The 12660-nt window shown below is 49.2% G+C and overlaps 1 protein-coding gene across 4 annotated transcripts in view; it reads left to right on the forward strand.

Moving 5' to 3' along the window:
* Positions 1-12660, forward strand: part of LSP1 (lymphocyte specific protein 1) — a 242879-nt gene that overhangs the window by 196279 nt on the left and 33940 nt on the right. For 2 of the 4 annotated variants that reach the window (XM_069223171.1, XM_069223170.1), the window contains exon 10: positions 12452-12550. The exons of the other annotated variants lie outside the window; for them this stretch is intronic. In XM_069223171.1, coding sequence (XP_069079272.1) covers positions 12452-12550 — 99 coding nt within the window. The remainder of the gene's footprint in view (positions 1-12451; positions 12551-12660) is intronic. 4 annotated transcript variants of the gene reach the window in all.

Raw genomic sequence — 12660 nt, forward strand, 5'->3', positions numbered from 1 at the left:
AGGGTGAGAATCCTACTCCCTTCTGAGGCACCTCTCTGTAAGCGAAAAGCAGACATGGCAGGAGGACATCCCATCTCCTTTTGAGTTTTTCTGGGAGCCCCATGATCATGCCCTTTAATGTCTTGTTGAATCTCTCAACAAGGCCATTAGTTTGTGGATGATATGGTGTAGTGAATTTGTAAGTCACTCCACACTCATTCCACATGTGTTTTAGGTATGCTGACATGAAGTTGGTACCTCTGTCAGACACCACCTCCTTAGGGAAACCCACTCTGGTAAAGATACCAATGAGGGCCTTGGCTACTGCAGGGGCAGTAGTCGACCTAAGGGGAATAGCTTCAGGATACCTAGTAGCATGATCCACTACTACTAGGATGTACATATTTCCTGAGGCTGTGGGAGGTTCTAGTGGACCAACTATGTCCACACCCACTCTTTCAAAGGGGACCCCCACCACTGGAAGTGGAATGAGGGGGGGCTTTGGATGCCCACCTGTCTTACCACTGGCTTGACAGGTGGGGCAGGAGAGGCAAAACTCCTTAACCTTCTGGGACATATTGGGCCAGTAGAAGTGGTTGACTAACCTCTCCCACGTCTTGGTTTGTCCCAAATGCCCAGCAAGGGGAATATCATGGGCTAAGGTCAGAATAAACTCTCTGAAACCCTGAGGCACTACCACTCTCCTAGTGGCACCAGGTTTGGGATCTCTTGCCTCAGTGTACAGGAGTCCATCTTCCCAATAGACCCTATGTGTTCCATTGTTCTTGCCTTTGGACTCTTCAGCAGCTTGCTGCCTAAGGTCTTCAAGAGAGGGACAGGTTTCTTGTCCCTTACACAACTCTTCCCTTGAGGGTCCCCCTGGGCCCAAGAGCTCAACCTGATAAGGTTCCAGCTCCATAGGCTCAGTTCCCTCAGAGGGCAGAACATCTTCCTGAGAAGAGAGGTTCTCTTTTTGGTGTTGTGTTGCAGCTGGTTTCCCAGCTGACTTTCCTTGTCTCTTGGTAGGCTGGGCCATTTTTCCAGACTCCAGCTCTACTTTTTCACCCTGTGCCTTGCACTGTGCCCTAGTCTTGACACACACCAGTTCAGGGATACCCAGCATGGCTGCATGGGTTTTCAGTTCTACCTCAGCCCATGCTGAGGACTCCAGGTCATTTCCAAGCAAACAGTCTACTGGGATATTTGAGGAGACCACCACCTGTTTCAGGCCATTGACCCCTCCCCACTCTAAAGTTACCATAGCCATGGGATGTACTTTAGTCTGATTGTCAGCGTTGGTGACTGGATAAGTTTGTCCAGTCAGGTATTGGCCAGGGGAAACCAGTTTCTCTGTCACCATAGTGACACTGGCACCTGTATCCCTCAGGCCCTCTACACTTGTCCCATTAATTAAGAGCTGCTGCCTGTATTTTTGCATGTTAGGGGGCCAGGCAGCCAGTGTGGCTAAATCCACCCCACCCTCAGAGACTAATGTAGCTTCAGTGTGACACCTGATTTGCTCTGGGCACACTGTTGATCCCACTTGGAGACTGGCCATTCCAGTTTTAGCTGGATGGGAGTTAGAAGTGGTATCTTTCTTGGGACAGGCCTTGTCTCCAGTTTGGTGTCCAGACTGACTACAGTTTCGACACCAGGCCTTTTTGGGATCAAAGTTTTTACCCTTGTACCCAGGATTGTTTTGTGAAGAGGCTCTGGGCCCACCCTCCTGTGCAGGTTTTTGGGGGCCTGTAGAAGACTCTTTACTATTTTTATTTTTGGCTGTCTCACCACCTTTCCCCTGGGGAGGTTTTGTGACCCCTTTCTTTTGGTCACCCCCTGTGGAAGTTTTGGACACCCTAGTCTTGACCCAATGGTCCGCCTTCTTTCCCAATTCTTGGGGAGAAATTGGTCCTAGGTCCACCAGATGCTGATGCAGTTTATCATTGAAACAATTACTTAATAGGTGTTCTTTCACAAATAAATTGTACAGCCCATCATAATCATTTACACCATTGCCTTGAATCCAACCATCTAGAGTTTTTACTGAGTAGTCTACAAAGTCAACCCAGGTCTGGCTCGAGGATTTTTGAGCCCCCCTGAATCTAATCCTATACTCCTCAGTGGAGAATCCAAAGCCCTCAATCAGGGTACCCTTCATGAGGTCATAAGATTCTGCATCTTTTTTAGAGAGTGTGAGGAGTCTATCCCTACACTTTCCTGTGAACATTTCCCAAAGGAGAGCACCCCAGTGAGATTTGTTCACTTTTCTGGTTTCACAAGCCCTCTCAAAAGCTGTGAACCATTTGGTGATGTCATCACCATCTTCATATTTAGTTACAATCCCTTTGGGGATTTTCAACATGTCAGGAGAATCTCTGACCCTAGTTATGTTGCTGTCACCATTGATGGGTCCTAGGCCCATCTCTTGTCTTTCCCTTTCTATGGCTAGGATCTGTCTTTCCAAAGCCAATCTTTTGGCCATCCTGGCTAACTGGATGTCCTCTTCACTGGAGTTATCCTCAGTGATTTCCGAGTTGTTGGTCCCTCCTGTGAGGGAACCAGCATCTCTGACTATTATTTGTGGAGTCAGGGCTTGAGAAGCCCTGTTCTCCCTAGATAGGACTGGTGGGGGGGAATCACCCTCCAAGTCACTATCATCATCCTCTGTGTTGCCATCCTCAGAGGGGTTGGCTCTTTCAAACTCTGCCAACAGCTCCAGGAGCTGTAGTTTGGAAGGTCTGGAGCCCATTGCTATTTTCTTTAGTTTACAGAGTGACCTTAGCTCTCTCATCTGTAGATGGAGGTAAGGTGTGGTGTCGAGTTCCACCACATTCACATCTGTATTAGACATTATGCTTCTAAAAGTTGGAATACTTTTTAAGAAACTAAAACTAGTTCTAGAATCTAATTCAAACTTTTACCAAACTTTTAAACTCTAAAAGAAAATGCTAACAGGGACTAACACAAGGCCCTAGCAGGACTTTTAAGAATTTAGAAAACTTTTCAAATTGCAAAAATCAATTTCTAATGACAATTTTGGAATTTGTCGTGTGATCAGGTATTGGCTGAGTAGTCCAGCAAATGCAAAGTCTTGTACCCCACCGCTGATCCACCAATGTAGGAAGTTGGCTCTGTATGTGCTATTTCAAAGTAAGGAATAGCATGCACAGAGTCCAAGGGTTCCCCTTAGAGGTAAAATAGTGGTAAAAAGAGATAATACTAAGGCTCTATTTTGTGGTAGTGTGGTCGAGCAGTAGGCTTATCCAAGGAGTAGTGTTAAGCATTTGTTGTACATACACATAGACAATAAATGAGGTACACACACTCAGAGACAAATCCAGCCAATAGGTTTTGTTATAGAAAAATATCTTTTCTTAGTTTATTTTAAGAACCACAGGTTCAAATTTAACATGTAATATCTTGTTTGAAAGGTATTGCAGGTAAGTACATTAGGAACTTTGAATCATTTCAATTGCATGTATACTTTTCAAGTTATTCACAAATAGCTATTTTAAAAGTGGACACTTAGTGCAATTTTCACAGTTCCTGGGGGAGGTAAGTTTTTGTTAGTTTTACCAGGTAAGTAAGACACTTACAGGGTTCAGTTCTCGGTCCAAGGTAGCCCACCGTTGGGGGTTCAGAGCAACCCCAAAGTTACCACACCAGCAGCTCAGGGCCGGTCAGGTGCAGAGTTCAAAGTGGTGCCCAAAACGCATAGGCTTCAATGGAGAGAAGGGGGTGCCCCGGTTCCAGTCTGCCAGCAGGTAAGTACCCGCGTCTTCGGAGGGCAGACCAGGGGGGTTTTGTAGGGCACCGGGGGGGGACACAAGCCCACACAGAAATTTCACCCTCAGCGGCGCGGGGGCGGCCGGGTGCAGTGTTAGAACAAGCGTCGGGTTCGCAATGGAAGTCAATGAGAGATCAAGGGATCTCTTCAGCGCTGCAGGCAGGCAAGGGGGGGCTTCCTCGGGGAAACCTCCACTTGGGCAAGGGAGAGGGACTCCTGGGGGTCACTTCTGCAGTGAAAGTCCGGTCCTTCAGGTCCTGGGGGCTGCGGGTGCAGGGTCTTTTCCAGGCGTCGGGACTTAGGTTTCAGAGAGTCGCGGTCAGGGGAAGCCTCGGGATTCCCTCTGCAGGCGGCGCTGTGGGGGCTCAGGGGGGACAGGTTTTGGTACTCACAGTCGTAGAGTAGTCCGGGGGTCCTCCCTGAGGTGTTGGTTCTCCACCAGCCGAGTCGGGGTCGCCGGGTGCAGTGTTGCAAGTCTCACGCTTCTTGCGGGGAGATTGCAGGGTTCTTTAAAGCTGCTCCTTTGGATAAAGTTGCAGTCTTTTTGGAGCAGGTCCGCTGTCCTCTGGAGTTTCTTGTCGTCGTCGAAACAGGGCAGTCCTCAGAGGATTCAGAGGTCGCTGGTCCCTTTGGAAGACGTCGCTGGAGCAGAGTTCTTTGGAAGGCAGGAGACAGGCCGGTGAGTTTCTGGAGCCAAGGCAGTTGTTGTCTTCTGGTCTTCCTCTGCAGGGGTTTTCAGCTAGGCAGTCCTTCTTGTTGTTGTTGCAGGAATCTAGTTTCTAGGTTCAGGGAGAGCCCTTAAATACTAAATTTAAGGGCGTGTTTAGGTCTGGGGGGTTAGTAGCCAATGGCTACTAGCCCTGAGGGTGGGTACACCCTCTTTGTGTCTCCTCCCAAGGGGAGGGGGTCACACCCCTAATCCTATTGGGGGAATCCTCCATCTGCAAGATGGAGGATTTCTAAAAGTTAGAGTCACCTCAGCCCAGGACACCTTAGGGGCTGTCCTGACTGGCCAGTGACTCCTCCTTGTTATTCTCATTATTTTCTCCGGCCTTGCCGCCAAAAGTGGGGGCCGGGGCCGGAGGGGGCGGGCAACTCCACTAGCTGGAGTGCCCTGCGGTGCTGTGACAAAGGGGTGAGCCTTTGAGGCTCACCGCCAGGTGTTACAGCTCCTGCCTGGGGGAGGTGTTAGCATCTCCACCCAGTGCAGGCTTTGTTACTGGCCTCAGAGTGACAAAGGCACTCTCCCCATGGGGCCAGCAACATGTCTCTAGTGTGGCAGGCTGCTGGAACCAGTCAGCCTACACAGATAGTCGGTTAAGTTTCAGGGGGCACCTCTAAGGTGCCCTCTGTGGTGTATTTTACAATAAAATGTACACTGGCATCAGTGTGCATTTATTGTGCTGAGAAGTTTGATACCAAACTTCCCAGTTTTCAGTGTAGCCATTATGGTGCTGTGGAGTTCGTGTAAAACAGACTCCCAGACCATATACTCTTATGGCTACCCTGCACTTACAATGTCTAAGGTTTTGCTTAGACACTGTAGGGGCACAGTGCTCATGCACTGGTACCCTCACCCATGGTATAGTGCACCCTGCCTTAGGGCTGTAAGGCCTGCTAGAGGGGTGTCTTACCTATACTGCATAGGCAGTGAGAGGCTGGCATGGCACCCTGAGGGGAGTGCCATGTCGACTTACTCATTTTGTTCTCACTAGCACACACAAGCTGGTAAGCAGTGTGTCTGTGCTGGGTGAGGGGTCTCTAGGGTGGCATAATACATGCTGCAGCCCTTAGAGACCTTCCCTGGCATCAGAGCCCTTGGTACCAGAGGTACCAGTTACAAGGGACTTATCTGGGTGCCAGGGTGTGCCAATTGGGGAATCAAAAGTACAGGTTAGGGAAAGAACACTGGTGCTGGGGCCTGGTTAGCAGGCCTCAGCACACTTTCAATTCAAAACATAGCATCAGCAAAGGCAAAAAGTCAGGGGGTAACCATGCCAAGGAGGCATTTCCTTACAGAGGGTATCCACCCAACCCTCTCAAAGGGAACCCCAACCATAGGAAGTGGAATTAGGGGGGTCTTTGGGGTGCCATCTGTCTTGCCACTGGCTTGACAGGTGACACAAGAGTGACAAAACCCCTTTGTGTCTTCTGACATGTGGGGCCAGTGAAAGTGTGGGACAAGCCTGTTTTACTTAGCCCCAAGTGACCTGCCAGGGGAATGTCATGTTCCAGGGTCAACAGGAACTTCCTAAACTGCACAAGGATCACCAATCTCCTGGTGCCGCCAGGTTTGGGATAGCTTGACCCTGAGTAATGGAGACTGTTTTCCCAGTACACCTTATGAGTGCCACTGACATCCCCTGCCTGTTGTGCTGCAGCTTGCTGTCTTAAGCTCTCTAGTGTAGGCCAAACTTGTTGTTCCTTACTGAGCTCTTCTCTGGTGGGCCCCCTGCACCCAACATCTCAGCTGTGTCAGCTTGCAGCTCTTCTGGGGTAGGCTCTACCCAAGGAGTGAATTCTTCCCCCCTGTCGAAGTGGAATCCTCACTGGAGGCTGAAGCAAGGGGTATCTTCTTACCCTTCCTGCTCTTGGGTTTAGGAAGCTCTTTGGCCATTGTTCCAGGCTCCAACGTTCCTTTCTCGTTTTGCTTTTTGGCCTGTGCTCTTTTTAGGGCAAATATATGCCCTGGGATGCCCAGCATTGCTGCATGGGCCTCTAACTTCACCTCAGCCCAAGCTGTGGTCTCCAAGTCATGCCCTAGTAAGCCTTCTATAGGTAGATCTGAGGGAAGAACAACTTTTTCAGGACCAGTAGCCCCCCGCCCCCCCAGTTGAAATCAGTAACTGCCATGGGTTGGAACAAGGTGTTATTTTGACCATCAGCCACTTGGTATGTGACCAAGTAGGTGTTGCTCAGGAGCCACCAGTTTCTCAGTCACCATAGTGACACTTGCACCTGTGTCCTTGTAGGCCTCTGCCTCAACACCATTAATTAGGGGGTGCTGCCTGTACTTACCCATGTTAAGGGGACAGGCAGCAAGGGTGTCAGTCAATGCACCCATCAGGGACCAAGATAGTCTCAGTGGTCTCTCTAACAAACCCAGACCCACTACAGCCCCTAAGGTGAGCCCAGCTACACTCACTCTTGGACTGACTACTGTTAGCAGTCCCATCACTACTGCTATTGCTAGTAGAAGTGGAGGAAGGCTTGGTGCCTTTCTTAGGACAGGAGCTATCCCCTGCCCTGTCGCCTTTGTTTTTGCAAACATAGCACCAAGGCTTTTTGTAACTGGAGGAAGAGGAGTATTTGTTCCCACCTCCAGAGGAGTTTTGTGGGCCTGATAAAGACTATTTTTTAAATCTTTGTCCCCACCCTTCTTTTTGTGGTCACCCCCTGTGTCAGCCTCAGTACTCACCCTGGTGTGGACCCATCTGTCTGCCTTCTTTCCCAATTCTTGTGGAGAGGAGAGTTCAGAGTCCACCAGGTACTGATGCAGCTGATCAGATACACAGTTATTCAAAATGTGCTCTCTCAGAATCAGGTTATACAAACCCTGGTAGTCACTAACTTTGCTCCCATGCAACCAGCCTTCCAGAGCCTTCACAGAGCAGTCCACAAAATCAACCCAATCTTGGGAGGACTCTCCTGGTCTCTCTGACCTTGTTCCTATACTGTTCAGTAGTCAGACAAAACCCATCTACCAGTGCAGATTTCAAAACTGTGTAATTGTCTGCATCTTCTTCTCTGACAGAGAGGAGTCTATCCCCACGCTGGTCAGAGAAGGAGAGCCACAATATTGCTGCCCACTGCCTCTCAGGGACCCTCTGTACCTTACAGGCCCTATCCAGAGCAGTGAACCACTTATAGATTCCATCACCCACCTTGTAAGTTGGGACTACCTTGTTCAGTTTCCTTGAGTCAAAAGAGTCCTCCCTGACCCTGGTGTCCCTGAAACTAAAACTCCTGCCATCATGGGGCACTAACCCCAATCCCTGCCTTTCTCTCTCCACTGTCAAGGCCTTCCTATCTAGGGCCAGCTGTTGCTGCTGCAGCCTCAGCTTGGCCTCCTCCAGTCTGCTGCCTGAGCTCCCTGTCTAGGGAGTCTTCACCTGAAGTTGAACAGTGGGTCCCCTCAGAGACTGAGGAGATATGAGAATGGGAAGGGGAGGATTTGTTCCTATTCTTGGAAACCCTCTCAACCACCTCTCTAGGGACAAAGGTGGATCTACTTGTGTGCCCCCCCCCCTTTTCCACCATCAGTAGTACTCCTAACTAACCGGACTGTGAGTGTTTCTAGGATTCCTCTGACCCTCCCTGTGTACTTCCTGACCCACCTCAGTGTCTAGCTCTACTCTCAATAACACTGGGGGTCAGATTCTACTTCTTCCTCCTCCGGCGACCAACATGGTCCTGGTCATCCTGGAGGAGCAGGCCCAGAAGCAGACTCTTGCTGGGATTTCTCCCAGTCTTCAGTTTCCAATCAGCACACATCTTCCTCAACTGCTTAAAGTTAAACCCTCATATTGAGAGTGCAGGGCCTGAGATGTGAGCTCTACTGAAGACATTCTGTCTAGCTAGATTGGTGTAGGAGTCCCTAACCACTCTAACTCTAGGCTCCCAAAGAGGTTTGGCGCACGGCTATGCCAGACCCTAGCGTACTCAAACTTAGGAGACTAATCCCTAACAGTAAGTGTGTAGTGTACCTAATAGTTAGCAAATGGTATTTCCTGGGGAAAGTACTCAGTGAATGAGTGGTAAGGCATTTGCAAGTGCTTATCCCATCGCTGCACCTCCAATGTAGGAAGCTGTCCTGGTGTGAGGTGAGCAACTATGATGTTATCACCCTATACCAGGTCCAGGTATCCCCTATTAGTGAGGTGTAGTCAGTGCCTAGGAAGCCAGGCTCCCTGGAGGTAGCTGTGGGTGAGCAGCTAAGGCTTATCTAGGAGACGTGTAAAGCTCATGCAATACCACTTATAGTCACCCAGTACTTATACACATCAAAGAACCACACAGTGTTACAAAAATAAAGTTACTTTATTTTAGTGATACAAATACTAGAATACTATATAGCCAATACTCTACTAGCAGGTAAGTAAACACACTATTATATACACCTTAGTTGTCAGGAATGAGCATAGAAAGTAATAGAAAACAGTGCAATAACAATAGACAATGGTGACCCTAGGGGGAGACGAAACCATATTCTTTAAAAAATGGAATGCGAATGATGGTCCCCCACCTAGGTAAGTGGAATCTGTAGAGGGGACCTGGAGAAACTAGGAACCCGAAAAGGCAAGTACAGGGATGCCCCCAGCAACCAGTAGAGAAGAGGTAAGTACCTGTTTTTTCCCAAACCCACTGAGAGAGTTTGTGAAAGGACAATGCAAGACCCAAGCAAGACTGCAAGAAATAGAAGAAGGACCCAGACAGAAGAGGACCTGCAAATGAAAGGGACTAAGTCCAGTTCCAGTGTCTGGTTGGGGCAGGAGCCACTACCCACCCTTCTGGAGATGCAGGACCAGGTCGACGGTGAAGACCGGGAGTCAGCTATGTAGCACAGGAGCAGAGGAAGAGTTCCAGAAGTGATGCAGTCGATGTTCCATGTCGAAAGAAGAGTTGCAGTCCGTTGGTGGTGTTGAAAAACCACCAACAAGCCTTGGCAAAGGCAAGAGTCGCGGAAGAGAAGTTGCAGAGCTACTGGGGACTAAGAAGGTCCGAGGGGACTCAACCAAAGGAGGGGAGTCTCAGGTGACCTCTAGCAGTTGGGAGAACAAGAAGTCATGAATGCAGCCCCCACAGGCAACTCACCGGCAGCAGACACAAGAATCGCCGTGAGACCCACTCAGCACACGTGGAAAGGAGACCCACGTCGCAGAGAAGAGTGCTGGAGGCCGGGGCTACACGGAGCCTGAAGATCCCTTGGAAGAAGAGCCAACAAGCCTTGGTAGCTGCAAGAGTCGCGGTGCGCAGGGGTACCATCCTGCAAGGAGAGGCAAAGACTCACCACCTCCAAAATTGGTCAGCTGGTAAAGGGGCCTAGGGGACCACTCAAGACCACTACCTTTGCTGCAGGATCCAAGTAGAGTTGCAGGAGAGCGGATCCACGCATCCGGTCGTCGTTGCGGTTGGTGCCTACGGATGCAGGGGAGTGAATCCTTCACTCCAAGGGAGATTCCTTCTTGCTTCTTGGTGCAGACAGAAGACTTGCCACCCTCAGAGGATGCACAACTAGGGAAATGTTGCAGTTGCTGGAAGGAGACAGAGAAACAGTGTTGCAGAGCAAAGTCGTCGCTGGAGCTGCAGATTGTAGGTTCCTGTGAAGTGCAGGTGCGGTTCCAGTGGCCAGAGCTTGAAGTAAACATTGCAGAGGAGTCCTGCAGGAATCTTGCAAGTCGAATACAAGGACCCACCCAACAGGGCGACCACATATAGCCCCAAAAGGGGAAATTGGACACCTATAAGAGCACTGGGCACCACCCGTGGGATGGTGATGGACAGGGGAGTGGTAACTCCCCTTTCCATTGTCCAATTTCGCGCCAGAGGAGGAACTGGAGGTCCCTGAGCTGGTGCAGACTGGTTTATGCAAAGAGGGCACCAAATGTGCCCTTGAAAGCATTTGAGTGGCTTGGGGAGGATATCTCTCCCAAAGGAAATCCTTTGTTCTGCCTTTCTGGGCTTGAGCTGTTCAAGCAGCAAGAGGGCAGAAACCTGTCTGTAGGAAGGCAGCAGCGTGGGCTGCCCCTGAAAACCCTGCAAACTGGTAGGAGCAATGCTGGGGGTCCTCTAAGGAGCCCCCAGAGAGCATGGAATCAGAAACCAATACTGGCAACAGTATTCGGGTATGATTCTGACATGTTTGATATCAAACATCCCTAGGTTCGGAATTACCATTATGTAGCTGGACATAGGTCATGACCTATGTCCAGTACACAGCTAAAATGGTTTCCCCGCGCTCACAAAGTCCAGGAAAATGGAGCTGGAGTTTGCGGGGGCACCTCTGCTCATGCAGGGGTGCCCTCACACACAAGTACTTGCACCCTGTCCTCTGGGCTAGGAGGGCCTGCCCCAGGGGTGACTTACAGTGACCTGTAGTGAAAATGGTGCATGCACCCTTTCACGCAGTCTGCAATGCCAGGCCTGCATACACACTTTGCATGGGCTCCCATGGGTGGCATAATACATGCTGTCACCCATGGGGAACCCCTGGTGCCCCTATGCCCTGGGTTCCTAGGTACCATATACTAGGGACTTATATGGGGGCATCAGTATGCCAATTGTGGAGTGTAGAAGGTTAGGGACAACCAAATCCAGAGGGAGAGAGCACAGTCACTGGGGTCCTGGTTAGCAGGATCCCAGTGAACACAGTCAAAACACACTGACATCAGGCAAAAAGTGGGGGTAACCATGCCAAAGAGAGGGTACTTTCCTACATAATTCACTTTACTCTTTTTCTCTGACTGCAAAGTGAGAGGAGTTTGTAAACACCAGTCCCCATGCTAAAAAACATAACCAGCAAAAGCTATAGTCTGATATTTAAAGCGCAGCAAATGTGACAAGATAAATACAGATTTGACAGGCATCATTATTTATTGCTGAGACTTTCATGACCAACCAGAAATCAGCTTGGGGCCCACCAGTGGGTCATGACCAGTGCTTAATTTGAGCTGCTGGTTTCCGGTGCTTGTCACTGGCATTTAATTGCCTGCTCTGGCACTTATGACAGCTGCCACACTGTGGCACAGTTTGTAATTTTAAGATGAGCAGAATAGTTATTTATTACTTGTACATTAAACGCAATTAATATCTGCCACCTAAGTCATTCTTATAGGTTTGAGGCCCTCAAACAGTCTGAATTGTCAGACTTGTAGTTGTGTGATTGTGTTTTCGTAGATTTCTCATTGGCAGCACTGACAGGAAAAATGGGTGGTGCAGGCGGCAGTGGCCTCCTATGGATAGCCCTGGCACTTACATTTTTATAAATGAAGCACTGGTCGTGGCCCACAGCTTGGGAAACACTGCTATACCATGTATGTCCAGTTCCTCTTGCACATAGTAAAATTATTTGATGTGCTATCACAGTTCTAGTACTGGGGATGCATTGTGCCAGGCACAGACACAACCCCCACAATACCACAAGCGTGGTCTTGTCACAGTCCTGGTTGCATTGCAAGGTACAATCACACTTCATTCACCCAGAGTTCACTATATAATACAATAGTCACTCTTTCTCATTACCTTGAGTTCATCATGTAGAGGACACTCAAGTGCACCATAATTCAATTCATGCAGTTACAGCCCTTTCATGCCTGCACATACCTGGGACTCTTTGCACACTGTAAGGGAAGCAGCCACATTTTTTTGTATCCGTATTTTGTAACGTCTCCATTTCGTGTCCATCACAAGAAAGTGCACTACCTGTTACACAGATAATTGAGTCAAAAAGATGCAGCGACCTATAGGAGCATCTTTAGACTTTTCGACAGACCTGTGCCTGCAAAGGGCTGATAGCCAGATGGCACAGTGAACCCCCTCCAGGAGAACACTGCATGTAACTGGCTGTTCCCCACTCATACCAGTCTTTTGAAGGCTCTATACTGATAAGAACCTTGCTGAATTTGCAACGTTTTAGTCTTGTTTTGGAAAGAATCAGCCTTCTAACCACCGCTTCTCCTGTTACAGGACACTGAGGGCTTGAATGTTGGTGTGTCCGATCTTATCCACCAGTTTGCCAAGGGAACACCGGGGTCAAACTCCAAGACTTCTCCTCACAAAGCATCGGTAAGTTTGGCTCTTCGGGGGATACATACTCTCCCTAAAGGTCAAACCTCCTACACTTGAATATGTGTCTTTTTTATTTGGGGTGATAACAGTCCAGCGTGACATCCGTG

The sequence above is a fragment of the Pleurodeles waltl genome, chromosome 3_1 (assembly GCF_031143425.1).
Source record: "Pleurodeles waltl isolate 20211129_DDA chromosome 3_1, aPleWal1.hap1.20221129, whole genome shotgun sequence".
NCBI classification, from domain to species: Eukaryota; Metazoa; Chordata; class Amphibia; order Caudata; family Salamandridae; genus Pleurodeles; species Pleurodeles waltl.